At 39.9% G+C, this 15,689-nt stretch overlaps 1 protein-coding gene across 1 annotated transcript in view; it reads right to left on the reverse strand.

Moving 5' to 3' along the window:
• WDR17 (WD repeat domain 17) overlaps positions 1–15,689 on the reverse strand; it is a 98,017-nt gene that overhangs the window by 57,787 nt on the left and 24,541 nt on the right. Inside the window, exon 2 of the mRNA XM_054029156.1 lies at positions 1,558–1,686. Coding sequence (XP_053885131.1) covers positions 1,558–1,686 — 129 coding nt within the window. The remainder of the gene's footprint in view (positions 1–1,557; positions 1,687–15,689) is intronic.

The following is a 15,689-nucleotide window of genomic DNA, read 5'->3' on the forward strand; positions in this document are numbered from 1 at the left end:
GTCACTAATGGACAAGAATATGAAGCTTACCATACTTAAAAGACTACAATCTGATTTCCACTGCGTTTAACAAGTCCAAGTACTTGCAACTTTAATAAGCTAGGTCCATATAAATTTTAATTGAAGGGAAAATGTGTCAATATTCAGTTAAGCCCCTCCCCTCCCTCCTAAAAAATTACTTCCATGTGTTTCATATAGTAACTTCTTTTATTTCACTTCTATAGCACTGTTCATATCAGAATTTTAAAGTACTTTACAGGTATTATACCTATTTTACAGATGGCTAAACTGGAGCACAAAGAGATTTGCTCTACATCACACAGCCAGTCAGTGGCAGAGCTGAGAACAGAATTTATGATTCCTGGAACCTTGCTCTAATCATAGACAAATAACAATTTGACACTGGAATTAATGGAAAGCTATTGAATCAACCTAAAACATTTACTCATGATATAGTGATTTGTAAAATATAGTTGGTCTCATCTTGCTTTGAATGAAATCAGTGAAAGTTTGCAATATCAAGCAATCAACATAATCTCCAGGAACCTTTATTTAGTGCCACTAATGTGTATCCAACCCTTCAAATCCAGAAACTCCAGAATTTATGGATCAACCTATGTTTGTCTCATTTTAATACAACATGATTGATTAAAGACTTAGTAAAGATTTAACTCTGATTTTTTCACCTTAAGTCAAACTATTAATATTACTTTCATGTATATTCAGTGTCCTTAGCTGGCTTTTTTGGTTTAGTACAGCAAAGAAGGGGAAATGACCCAGGGAGAAACTCCGGTATACAAGGTTTCGTTTTACATATGTAATACGATACATATTGTATTAATGGCTACTATAATTTTGACTATATGTTGTATGCCATTTTTAATACTCATTTTTTGGCAGTATAAGCAATGGTTAGTACTTTGCAGCCCACAGGCAGTGGGCAAGGCTTCTGTTTATCCCTTCACTTAAGCTCTATAATATGCACCTCACTTACTCTATTTGCTGCAGAGATGTTTTACCCTATTATGAACAATTGTTCCACTCCCAAACCAGAGGTGGATTTAAAACTGGGGGTTTATTAAAGTTAATATAAAAAACAAACAAACAAACAAACGCAGCTTGCACACACCCCACACCAGCTTGGTCTCATCAGAGTATACCAGGAACCCCTCTGGGCCCACTTCCTGTTTCCCCACTATGTTCCATTTAAGGGAGAGCGTGCAGTTAATCTAATCCTGACATTTCCTTATCAGTGCTACACAATTCTGAAAATGATGCACAAGCTCCCTTTCTCATATTTCATATCCTTGCTCCCTTTCTCATATCTACACTGGCTCTGCAATGCTGACTTGAGTAACAAATTGTAACAATATATTTTTTTAATTGTTTTGGAGTAGATCTGTTGAGTAAAAAGATGCCAGTTCTATACAGTCATTTTTCTGACTATAATCGCACTTCAAAACTACAAGAACGTTTCTTGAAAGGGATGAAAGTGAAGTAGAAAGCAAAGAACAATGTTCTAAAGTAAGTAGTCTATTGAGAAAAAAGTAATCTTACCTGGTAAATATAAATAGCAAGTGTGGCACAATAAGCAAATCTATCCCCACTAGCAGCACATACATCTTTGTTCCAAGGCTGACATCCAGCAGCTAAAAGGCCCACTTGCTTAACCTGTGACATCTTTGCCTATAAAAAATAAATTTATGGAACTGAGAAATAGAGACAGGACACTTTTTTAATGAGCCAACAATGCACTTTTGTTCAACAGTATGTTTAAAAATATATCCTTTAATTTTATAAATCAAGGCCATATGTTTTCTGAGATACAATGAATATACCAGGAATAAAACCATGCAGATATTCATACTATGCAAGGAAAGGGGTTTAAGGTCATTGGCAAACATACATGCAGGATGAGACAATTGAAGACAATAGAGCTATGCTGATTTAGAACATTTTCTATTCTTAAATCTAATTCCCCACAAAAATGTGTGGGTAAAATACATCATGTGCCAAACATCTCAATGTAAAACAAATTAAGCAACATATTTTTTCATGAATTTTTTTCTTAAATTTTTAAACCATTATGGGCTAATTATTTAATTCCTACTCTTTCCCTTTTGAAAAAGTAATTTGAAAAAATAAGTAATTTTTCGTATCTTCTCAGTAGTCTACATCTACAATAAGATTTAAAATGCATCAGGAAAAATAAATAGGAAGACAACTGACATATGTTAATGTATGATTAAACATCTTTGTGGACACAATCTTACCGCTTTGTAATAGGACTCTCCTGTTGACCCACCTTGTAAGTAGGTATTAGACACATGAATAACGCTGCAGAAGTACTGCTGGATCATTATGGGAGTGGCTCTATAGAGAGAATAGGTCCCATAGGGAAAACCAAGTTCAAGAAGGAAGCTGGATATGAGATTTACGCTTTGTTATTGTGTCTGAGTTACTAGTTTTGTCGGGGATGAGATAGTGACTCAGCCCATTCACACCCTTCGTATAGTGCCCCATGACCAAGACAGCACATGTATTTGCACATAAACCATCTTTGCTATACTGAGAGCAATTGCAAAAACAAACCACTTAACCTCTATTCCTCCCCACAAATTAATTACTGCAGGGTAAAACAAAGCAGGGTATGATATCACAATCTCACTCTCAGTGGGAGATACAGATTACTAATGAAGTGTAGTGGTGCCTTAAAAATTCCAAAACAATTTTCATTTATATTAATATATAGAACTTATATTTAATACGAAGATTAAAACATTTTTATAGTTCTTTAAGAACAGTGAAGCATATTCTCAACTCAACACATAGTGCATTAGCTGTGCAATTCCCATCCACAGGCATTTTTCATGAGTTGACAATGTGCCCTCATTTAATTTTTTAAATGAGAAATAGTAGGTTTTGTAAACATTTGAATTAATCAATGGTCCAAGTGACAGTGGGGGCGGGGGGAGGGAGAGAGAGAGAAATCCTTTGCACTCTAGATCAGTGGTTACCCAATGGTGTTTTATAGCCTCCAATAGTCCACAGAACACTTCTAAGTGCTTCCATTTCGGTCTTAGTATGAAGCATCTGTCAGTTTCCAAGCTTGCCTGAAGAAGAGCTCTTTGTAGCTCAAAACCTTGTCTCTTTCATCATCAGAATTTGGTCCAATAAAAGACAGTATTTCACCCACCTTAGCTCTCTAGTTTCCAAGCAGTGAAAATTCCTACTAGTGTAGGACTAATCCAGAGTAGGACACTTTAGGGATTCCAAACACACAACATCACTGCTTCATGCCTTTCTTTTTGTGTGTTTCTCTAGCATAATTTCAACCATGATTAAATTTGCAGAGGACACCCAAAGTGGAGGGATAGTAAACACACATGATGACAGATCCAAACTCCAAAGTGACTCCAAAGTGAGATTACAGTAGTGGGGGCTTCAGGCATTGAAGGGGAGATTGAGTACTAATTACTATTGGTTAAGCATAGACAGGGTAAAGTCAAAGCAAAGGAAATAAATAGCACTGATACAAAAATAAGGGCACATAACTAAGGATCCGTACCACATTAAGACTGTCCTAATATTACTTTAATGTGCAACTAAGTAAAATAGGGAAAGTGGGAAATCAGACTGGGAAGCTTGGAGAGAAAATTCCTTAAGAAGTGGTTCACCCTGTGGCTTGCAAAATCCACTCACATAGGGCAAGGAGGACTTTTTCCTCAAGTGTGGGCCATCAGCTTCTGCAATATCTAAGCTTTCATTTAAAAAAAAAAACAAGTTAAAGTCTCTAGCTCTTATATAAAGATAACCTCTCAAATACAAACTAAGCGTCAGCTGATGCAACGTCAGCTTCCTAAGTCTGCAGAAAGTACCAGAGCCAACATCATTATTACGGGAAGGGGAGGCCTGGTAGCTACAGCTGTGTGGGGTTGAGAGCAAAGAGGATTGGTGGCCACTGTTAGGAATAGAGTGCCTTGGGGTGGTGCAACCCGTTGGGCAAGGGGCTTGTTGTATTAAGTTAGATGGAATAAACGAGCCAAAGGTGTTAAAAAACCCAGTCACTGTCCAACGTTTAACAGTGTTAAACAAGGTCCATGGTTTGGTATAAGGAGATCTCAGCCTGCTTACTACCATAGCAAACACACTATTAAAAATCCTTTTAACCTTTTATTAAAGATCCAGAAAAGACGGAAAAACAGTTAAAGCATTTGAAATGTAAAGTATTAAGTAAAGCTTTCATTTTAACATTTCTTGTTCCCTTCCCTTTAGCTGGATTATACCCTGGCTCACTGAAATTCAGTCAGCAGGAAAATATAATTTTAAAAGCCTAAAGACAGGGAGACTTCCAAGGCATAAAGCTCCATTCCAGAGCTCATGCAGGGAGAGGAAGGGGTTCTCACACTGGGCTTAAGATTACCCTCATCAACCACAAGAAAACAGCAATTATGCATTAGAGACAGCCCCACTCTTTCCTTCAATGTGCTTGCATGGTGTATTGTACGTAGTACTTTGTATTTTTAAATGATATAAAGAAGTCTGGGTAGCTGAATATATCATTAACAGGATGCAAAGCCTTTAGGTTGCTGAATGAAGGCCAGGTTAATGGTGACCAAGAGTCATTGCCATCTGATGGCTGTGAAATGAGTTTGTATTTTCAATTTAGTTCACAATTGATGTGTGTCCATATCACAAAATATATATCACATTAACTACTGTACTTCTATTTGCAACATGAATTTGGCTGTACTTTCCCTTCTTTCTGAATACATTTATAAAAAGGCAAAAAGTAACTTTATGAAAAGATAGAAATATACCTTTTAGAGAGACTCAGCAACAGGTGACTCAGCAACAAGATGAGCCCGGTCATTTGAAAATACTATATTTTTTGACTTTGATAAGTCAGTGGTTTTCTTAAAATATGTTCTCAAAATGAAATTATGCTCTTAACAGCACATTTAAGAGGAAAAATATGATTTTAAGATTTATTACTATTTTGTTGAGATAATCACACATGCTTAAACGGCATCATTTCTGTGTTAAATCCTTACACAGTTGTTTTTACTATTTTTGATTTGCAACTACATTTAAATCTACATTTTCAGAATATTTTAGTATTTACCCTGAGCTATAATGTATAAAGTACTTCAAACTTTACTCTAGTATCTCTTGTAAACTTGCTAATTTTCTTTTGTTATTTATAAAGAGTTTCAATGTCACTGTCTGTTTGCAAAATACTTCAGTTTTATTTCATGATAAAGGAAGTATTTAGTCTGAAATCCATTACAGCTAAAGAACTTAAATAATATTTTACAAGGATTGTTGCATCTCTTGTCAACACCATGCATCAGGCCAGTATCCAGCAGATTTCCTCAGACATTGCAGGTTTCAGTAAACGTGCTCATAGTGTGAGACAGAAAGCAGCATTCATCAGAACATCAGCATGAAGAAAATGGCAGCAAATAAGAAAAGCACTATAAATATATATCCAAACTGTTACGTTACATCTTTAGCAATGTTGATTTTTCAGTCATCCTCTGTTAAAGTCATCATTTCTATTCAAAATAGAAATGATTATTTTATATTTATATATAGCATGTAAATTATGCAGAAAAATTTTGCTTACTTAAAAATTCTGTAAAATGTACACAGCACTAAGGAAGCTATTATTAAAGAATTTCTACAGTTTCCTAGGAGACAGAGAAAAGCCTAAGCCTTTTCTCTTTTCAATTGGCATGAGCAGAAACATAGTAAGTCCTTCCTAATTACTAAATATAGAAACCAGCATTAAACTGAAAGTCTGTTTACCTTAGAGATACTATTATTAAATAACAAACCCATATGACAAAATGGATTGGATGAATGGCTACAGCTATATTATTGGATGAATGGCTACAGCTATATTATTATTTATAGATACATGCCTATGTTATCCCTACCTTAGAATAGGTATCATTTTTTGTGAACCACTTAAGAATTTCCATGTCCATTTCAAAACCTCGCAGCTCCCAAAATATACCATCTCTTGATCTGGATGTAGCAAGAAATCACTTTACTCTAAACCCTGATGTTCAAAAGGATAATGCAGACTTACTAAAGGATGCAGAAGAAAAGCCTGAGCATTGTGTCGCACCACACACACAAAACGGCAGTGTCAGTAGCCTGGCAACTGCAGCTCTTTAAAATTAAAATGGTACCTCTTAATCTAACTCGTTTTGCTCTATTTCATGTACTCTATGTATTTCATCTATTTGCTGTATTTCAAGATTGTACTACATTGTTATCTGCAAAACAGTAGCCTTTTCAAGTCCAGTGAAGAGGCATGACTGGCACAGTACAGCATCCTTTATTTATCAGGGTGTATATGTGTGTGTCTGTGCCAGTATATAGGCACAGACACACACACCCTGATATTTATTCAGATTCTGAAATTTTACACTTTTATGATGTTAGAAAATGATGACTGATGCATTTCTCATTTACCAGATGATAATTAATTTGTTACTTTTGACTTCTGTCAAGCTCTTTTTTGATGGAAGTTTGAGTTCAGTTAAAAATGCTCAAAAACAACAATTTAAAGTTTTTTTTATCAGTTATATAAAACTAAATTAAACATGCTGGATACATAGGAAAAATGATTTATTAAACAAAGAAATAGAGCTAAGTGAATAAGTGACTTTTTGGTTAATGGACTGAATCAAAACATTTCAAAACAAAAAGTCAACTTAATTTGTTTCAAAATGGCTGAGAGGAACTGTTCTGACTTTAAAAAAAAAAAAAATACTTTTTTTCCTGTAGCTGAAACTATGAGCTCAATTTGACCCAAATTTGTGAAATTTGGTGCCCCACAAAATGCATTTTCTGGCAATTTACAAATTTACTATTTGCTATAAAAATTCACTGTTGGTACCCAGGATACTGGGCTGGATGGACCTTTGGTCTGACCCAATATGGCCGTTCCTATGTTCATCCCTATGAAGGAAGTATTATCTGTAGTTAGGGAATTGAACTGATTGTTTCTGGTCACAATATCCATCAAGATTTTAAAACTAGTAGATCTCATCCTCACACATCTAGGTTTTATTCACAGATTGGAAGAGGAAAACAAGTTTTCCTGCATTTTCAATTCCTAATCAGTTTCTTAACTTTGAATGAACTAGTTACTGAACTAGCTGAATAAACTGAAATGAAGAAAATATTCTTTCTACACCTGCAGAATGGACTACTGCCATCAAAAGCTGGTTGAGCACTTCAAACTCCAGTTCCAGGTGCTTAACTTGTGACCTCCGCCAGTTCAATGGTTTGACTTTCAATGAAATTTGGCAGCAAATATGTACTGCTTGATATTATTTTTATCTAATTTAAATTATTTTAATAGATTATAGTTAGTTTAAGCCTTAACATAGGTTGTCATAATTTCAAATTAAATTTTAAAATAGGTTTGTTATTAAATTAAATCTAATTTTATTATTTGTATAAGCACAGTGCCTAGGAGCCCCAGTCATGGACCAGGTCCCCATTGTGCTAGTACATCTGTACAAACATTGAACAAAATGTTTTATCCATACTGGTGTCTGGGTAACCATCCACTCAGCCTTTCCACACACTTCCACTCTCCCCCAGCCTCACCAGGAGTAAGCCTCACAAAGGAATAATGGTGCAATTGGCATACTACCCCTCTTCCAAAGGAACTGGAGGATGCAAAGAAAAATTAAGTCCCAACTGATCTTCAGATGTTAAATGTACTGGTTCTAGAAGAGATAATGCAGGGTACCTGAGCTGAACACTGAAATATTCAGGACACATGTACAACCTGAAAGCCAACAAATGAATTTAATCTCCTCAATCATAGCACCATAGGACTGCAAGTTACCTCAAGACATCATCTAGTCCAGTCCCCTGCACTCAAGGCAGGACTAAGTATTATCTTGGCCATTCCTGACAGGTGTTTGTTTAACCTGGGGTTAAAAACCTCCAGTGATGGAGATTCCATAACCTTCTTAAGCAATTTATTGCAGTGCTCAATCACCCTAACAGCTAGGACATTTTTCCTAATGTCCAACCTAAACCGCCCTTGCTGCAATTTAAGCTCATTGCTTCTTGTCCTATCCTCAGAGGTTAAGAACATTTCTCCCTCCTCCTTGCAAAATAATGTATACTATGAAGTATTATAAATTAAAACTAAAATAAATACATTTGTCAAATAAATGAACAATGTACAGTTTATTATGTCATCTTTGCCTTTATCCCCCACCAACTGTGCTTGTTCACTCACTACATTCACAAAAGTCATTAATTTGCTATTGGCTTATGAATACTAAAGGGAACTTGTGAGATTCTAAATGTAATTGCAAAGCATAGAGATTATTTAAAATACTTATGGAGATGCAGTTGAGTCTAGCTTTTAGTTATAAAACTGATTGTAAATATCTCCAAAAAGCTAAGCCCCCTGACATTTCGCATGGCACATTCATATTGTATTAGTTTGTTTTAATTTTTTACCCCAAACTTCCCGGAAAAGAGAGTTTTGAAGCTATGTTGTTTCAAAAATTTCCATAACATTCAGTTTGAAATAGGGGCGAAACCTTAAAGAACAATTTTTTAAAGTAGGGTAAAGGAAGAAAATAAGTCAAATAAAGAGGACCTATCTAACTAAAGCTGAAAAAGTTACAAGAACAATAAGTGTGTTCAACAGAAAATAAAACAGTTGCTTCATAATGTAAACCTCTCAGAAAATAAAACACAACACTTACGGTATGTCTACACTACAGGATTACTCCGAACTTACATAATTCGATTTTGGGCAACCAATTATATAAAGTCGCATGCATGCGGCCACACTAAGCACATTAATTCAGCGCTGTGCGTCCATGTACCGAAGCTAGCATGGACTTCCGGAGCATTGCACTGTGGGTAGGTATCCCATAGTTCCCGCAGTCTCCCCCACCCATTGGAATTCTGGGTTGAGATCCCAATGCCTGATGGGGCAAAAAACATTGTCGCTGGTGGTTCTGGATACAGCCTCACCCCTCCATCCGTGAAAGCAACAGCAGATAACAGTTTTGCGCCTTTTTTCCTGGGTAAACTGTGCAGACGCCATACCATAGCATGGAGCCCACTCAGTTCAAGACAGCCGTCATAAACATTGTAAACACCTTGCGCATTGTCATGCAGTTTATGCTGAACCAGAACCTAGAAAACCAGGCGAGGAGGAGGCTGCAACTGCAGTGCGGCGACGAGAGTGATGAGGACATGGACACTGAATTCTCTCAAACTGCGGGCCCTGGCGCTTTGGAGATCATGCTGTTAATGGGGCAGGTTATAGCAGTGGAACACCGATTCTGGGCCCGGGAAACAAGCACAGACTGGTGGGACCGCATAGTGTTGCAGGTGTGGGACAATTCCCAGTGCCTGTGAAACTTTCTCATGCATAAGGGCACTTTCATGGAACTTTGTGACTTGCTTTCCCCTGCCCTGAAGCGCAAGAATACCAAGATGAGAGCAGCCCTCACAGTTGAGAAGCGAGTGGCGATAGCCCTGTGGAAGCTTGCAACACCAGACAGCTACCGGTCAGTCAGGACTCAATTTGGAGTGGGTAAATCTACTGTGAGGGCTGCTATGATGCAAGTAGCCAAAGCAATCACTGAGCTGCTGCTACCAAAGGTAGTGACTCTGGGAAATGTGCAGGTCATAGTGGATGGCTTTGCGGCAATGGGATTCCCTAACTGTGGTGGGGCCATAGATGGAATCCATATCCCTATCTTGGCACCAGAGCACCAGGGCAGCCAGTACATAAACCATAAGGGGTACTTTTCAATGGTGCTGCAAGCACTGGTTGATCACAAGGGACGTTTCACCAACATCAACGTTGGATGGCCGGGAAGGATTCATGACGCTCTCGTCTTCAGGAACACTACTCTGTTTAAACGGCTGCAGTAAGGGATTTACTTCCCAGACCAGAAAATAACCATTGGGGATGTTGAAATGCCTATAGTTACCCTTGGTGACCCAGCCTACCCCTTAACGCCACAGCTCATGAAGCCATACACAGGCAGCCTGGACAGTAGTCAGTAGCTGTTCAACTACAGGCTCAGCAAGTGCAGAATGGTGGTAGAATGTGCATTTGGACGTTTAAAGGGTCGCTGACGCACGTTACTGACTCGCTCAGACCTCAGCCAAACCAATATTCCCATTGTTATTGCTGCTTGCTGTGTGCTCCACAATCTCTGTGAAAGTAAGGGGGAGACCTTTATGGTGGGGTGGGAGGCTGAGGCAAATCGCTTAGCAGCTGATTATGCACAGCCAGACACTAGGGCGATTAGAAGAGCACACCAGGAAGCGCTGTGCATCAGAGAAGCTTTGAAAACCAGTTTCATGACTGGCCAGGCTACCGTGTGAAAGTTCTGTTTGATTCTCCTTGATGAAAACCCGCCCCCTTGATTGACTCATTCTCTGTAAGCAACCCACCCTCCCCCTTCGATCACAGCTTGCTTGCAAAGGAAATAAAGTCACTATCATTTAAAAATCATGTATTCTTTATTAATTGACTATAAAAAGAGGGCAAGAACTGACAAGGTAGCCCGGGTGGGGTTTGGGAGGAGGCTAGGAGGGAAGGAAAAGGCCACTAAAAAAGTTCAATATAATGACAGCCTTTTGGTTGGGCTGGCCACTGGGGTGGAGTGGGAGGGTGCATGGAGCCTCTCCCCCCCCCACGTTCTTACACGGCTGGGTGAGAAGGCTATGGAATATGGTGAAGGGGGAGAGCAGTTATACAAGGGCTGCAGCGGCACTCTGTGATCCTGCTGCCATTCCTGAAGCTCCACCAGACACCGGAGCATGTCCGTTCGCTCACGCAGCAGCCCCAGCGTTACATCCCGCCACCTCTCATCTCGAGCGTCTCTCCTCTCCTCACGTTGGTCCCTCCTGTCCTCATGTTGGTCCCTCCTGTCCTCACGTTCACTGGCATCTTTCCTGTACTTTGACACCGCGTCCTTCCACTCATTCTGATGAACTCTTTCATCGCGGGTCGACTGCATGATTTCTGAGAACATTTAGTCTCGCGTCCTTTTTTTCCGCCACCTTATCTGAGATAGCCTTCGGGACGGAGGAGGGAGGCTTGAAAAATTTGCAGCTGCAGGAGGGAGAGAGGGGAAAAAAGGGAGAGAAGTATTTTAAAAGATACATTTTACAGAACAATGCTTGTACTCTTTCACAGTGAACAATACTATTCACATTATATAGCACATATGATTTCAGTACAACATCGTATTTTGCATCTTAATATTGAGTGCCTGTGGCTTTGGTGTTAGAGATCACAGACACAGGTCTGGGCAACAGAATTCGGCTTGCATGCGGCCATGGTAAGCCATTGTCTTTCGGCTTCTACAGCCTTCAGAAAGGCAGCACCCTCCTTTCCCACATACCAAGCAAAGCCCCTTGAGTGCTGTGGCAGAAACCAAACTAACCCCCCCATCCAATTCTCTGGGATGATCACTTTACCCCTCCCCGGCCGCGTGGCTGGTATCAGGGAAGATCCCTGCTAATCAAACGTGAAAAGCTCAGCGCCGTTCCCCCCCACCCCCGCTTGGCTAACTGCAGGGAATGATTTCTTTTCAGCCACAGGCAAACAGCCCAGTAGGAACGGCCACCTCTGTCCCCTTAATTAAATTCCTGTATTTCAACCAGGTTACCATGAGCGACATCACTCTCCTGAGGATAACACAGCGAGATAAAGAACGGATGTTGCTTGAATGCCAGCAAACACCGGGACCATACGCTGCCAGGCTTTGTCATGCAATGATACCAGATTACTTGCTACTAGCATGGCGTGGTCAAGTGTCCTACCAGGAGGACGGAATAAGGCTGCACTGCCCAGAAACCTTGTGGAAAGGCTTTTGGAGTACCTCCAGGAAAGCTTCATGGAGATGACCCTGGAGGATTTCTGCTCCATCCCCAGACACGTTAACAGACTTTTCCAGTAGCTGTACTGGCCGCGAATGCATCCCAAGTCCTCAGGGCAAATTAATCATTAAAAAAAAGCTTGCTTTTAAACCATGTCTTATATTTACAAAGGTACACTCACCAGAGGTCCCTTCCATGGCTTCATGGTCTGAGATAATGCCTTGGGAGGGTTGGGAGGGTACTTAAGTCAGGCTGAGAAAAAGATCCTGGCTATTGCGGAGAACTGAGTGCTGTGTGCTCTCCGCAAGCTCGTCGCCCTCCTCCTCATCTTCCCCGTCTGCAGAATCAGGCATGGCTGAGATTATCCCCTCCTCGGAATCCATGGTCAGGGGTGGGGTAGTGGTGGCGGCCCGCCCTAGAATTGCATGCAGTTCAGCGTAGAAGCGGCATGTCTGCCGCTCTGCCCCGGACCTTCCGTTTGCTTCTTTGGTTTTCTGGTAGGCTTGTCTGAGCTCCTTAACTTTCACGCGGCACTGTAATGAGTCCCTATTGTGGCCTCTCTCCATCATACCCTTGGAGATTTTTTCAAATGTTTTGGCATTTCATCTTTTGGAACGTAGTTCTGCTAGCACGGAATCCTCTCCCCATATAGCGATCAGATCCAGTACCTCCCGTACGGTCCATGCTGGTGCTCTTTTTCGATTCTCGGACTGCATGGTTACCTGTGCTGATGAGCTGGGCAAACAGGAAATGAAATTCAAAAGTTTGCGGGGCTTTTCCTGTCTACCTGGCCAATGCATCCGAGTTCAGATTGCTGTCCAGAGCGGTCAAAATGGTGCACTGTTGGATAGCTCCCGGAGGCCAATACCGTCGAATTGCGGCCACAGTAAACCTAATTTGAAATGGCAATATCGATTTCGGCGCTACTCCCCTCGTCGGGGAGGAGTACAGAAATCGATTTTAAGACCCCTTTATTTCGAAGTAAATGGCTTCGTTGCGTGGATGAGTGCAGGGTTAATTCGATTTAACGCTGCTAAATTCGAACTAAACTCATAGTGTAGAAGAGGCCTCACATAGCACTCACTTTCAAGTGATTATGCCTGGCTCTCCTAAGAAAGAGGAAGACAGCACAAGGAGCTCTCTCTCTCTCTCACACACACACACATACACACACACACACACACTTTCCTTTTGTGCACACATACAGGGGTTGAGTACATATGCAGTCCTTGTGCTCTGTGTATAAGTACCACTCCACACTAGCCAACCCCACAGTATTGGATACAGCATACCAACAAACTGAAATGAGCTGATGAGAGAGGGAGTACACAATGAATGCTATCCAGGGTGAAAGAGATGTTGCTCCAGCATGTGTGCCTCTGGATGTATTCTAGCTGATCCTTCTGGGATCTGGCCAATAGGATCAAAGGAAGGCAACTTAATGTGACTTCAACAGCATTCCCACCAAATCCTGTATGCAAATTGACAGAACCTATATTAGATGGGGGTCTGAGACTGCTCATAGATCTAACGTTAATATGAATCAATGTCCTTTGCCCATGCTTAAAAGGTAAATCCACCAACTCTGCCAGCTGTTTAAGTAGCTGGAAACAGAAGGAGTTCTCACTTAACCAAGCAAGGAGAATGGGGAGTTGTGGGGAAGCACTACTTAAAAAAAAAAAAAAAAAAAAAATCAGACAGAAGAGAAGGGTGGTGTTTTTAGCAAAGTAGAACAAGCTGCGCTCCCCAGCTGCTCTACCTTACTTTAATCCCTCTCTAAATCATAAATTATTTTGGAATCCAACCGTGAAAGGTCAGAATACTGGTAGAGAAGTTATGTGATGCTTATTAGTTAACAACTCCTTGGTAACCTCAGCTAAGAAGGGAAGGTAAGAAACAGCAATAGATGGCAAAAATCAGCTACATCAAATTATGGCTTCTTAAGATTATTTTGTGTTTCTGAGTAGGTGGTAGACTCCCCCTTTAAAGTAGATATTAACGATAACTATCTCATTAGGCATACACCAATCAACAGGGGCAAAAGTTCTGCTTTGCATATGGTGGCAAACAGCTCTAATGAATTTTCAGTTCTGGATATGGGCCATCAAATTTCTAGCCCTTGTGGTAGCGAAAATGGCCTTCTGAATATGAATTGATCCAATGCAGTCTGACTGAAACTGTAAACCCACTGCCTTGAACAGCTCAAAGCCTTGCAAAGCTTTTCTGGACCACTAATAAGTTTTTCATTTATTATGACAGTCACAGTAAAGGGTAATTACATAAATTTGGTTCCTGTGCTGCTCTAAAGTAAGCGTTAAATGCCCCATACTCCTCAATAGGATTTCAGTTCTGTAACCTAATGATGACAGTTAAACTACTTTATTGCTGATCATTTTAGTAAAACTATCCAGCTAATGTGCTTATCCAGTGTCTATCAATATCACTGAAGACGGACAGGAAAATCTTCTTAGGTCTGCTGTGTACAATCCATGGTCCCCAAACTGTCCATAACTTTCTCATACCTTTGAAGGAGCAAGGAACCATTGAGAACGAGCAGAGAGTTCTTGTTCGTGCTAGATAGGAATTTCAACCTAATTCTGCTCATCAACAGTCTTCTGGAGGATCAGAAGCCTTTGCTTGCAGCTACAAGCTTTTACACAGACAGCTTCAGTGGAATGACATTTCTTAATTTCCAACTTGCCAACAAAAGCTCAAAAATCAAAGTGTGAGTGTCTGCCATCCCTATGCCAACTGGAGCAAGAAGCTTCAAAATTCAAAGCTTTTTCAAAGGAACAGAAGCTGTTCATATATGTTTGCAGACCCATTTTAAGCAGAATCAAATAATAAAATTACAGGTGCGCGCATGCGTGCACATACGCACACATACATGCTAAAGTTCAGCTAAAATTGATTGAGTTGTGGTGTTTCAATGCAACTTTAATAATGGGAACTTACTAAATTTCTATGAATGCCTACTGGATGATAAGTAACCACTGAAGTAAAAGGGATGGATAATATTTGTATAATATTTTTTTAAAGCATTTTTTTTATGAATCTGAACAATAAAAATATCACATTTACCCTGCAGAATAAGACTTGCCTTTCAGAATGCATGTGACTGCCTCAAAGATAAAAACAGACTTGAAGAGATAGGTTTGCCAGTACCATTTTCCCACTGATATTTTTCAGACTTCTACACATATTTTGTCAACTGCTGCAAACAATTATAGCATGCTTAACATAAATATGTAATTGTGTGCATTTACAACAGATTAAAATATGGAAACCTATGTCTGATCCTCAAGCGCCTGGAAAGCTGACACTGCATTATTGGCAAGGTTATGCACCTCTGGCTACACTTGATTTGGCAGTACTTCACCAATGGGAATGAGAGCCTGATTGTATGTCCTGTCCAATAACACTGGCTTCTGTGGTACTATTAATTTCAGAGGGTGACCCAAGGAGCTCAGAAGTTCCATTTTAGAAAATAGTGCAAAGCCCCTTGTGACTTCCTGGGAATCATCAACACAGGAGAAATGAAAGAGAGAGGTAAAAATAAACCACAAGAACACTATGCCACCTTATAATTCAGACACTCCAGTTTAGAACTTCTTCCACTCTTTCTGCCCCTAACATGAAGTCTTTTACAAAATCACTTAGATATTTTTAATGTCAGTCAAAAATACCTCCTCAAGAGATAGGAAATGCCAGAACTAAGGTTGCCCAAGCAACTTTAATTTGGCACCTTTGCACATATGTTTATGCTATGGTCTTTGATTACATGA

Source organism: Malaclemys terrapin, chromosome 5 (assembly GCF_027887155.1).
Source record: "Malaclemys terrapin pileata isolate rMalTer1 chromosome 5, rMalTer1.hap1, whole genome shotgun sequence".
Taxonomy (NCBI): domain Eukaryota; kingdom Metazoa; phylum Chordata; order Testudines; family Emydidae; genus Malaclemys; species Malaclemys terrapin.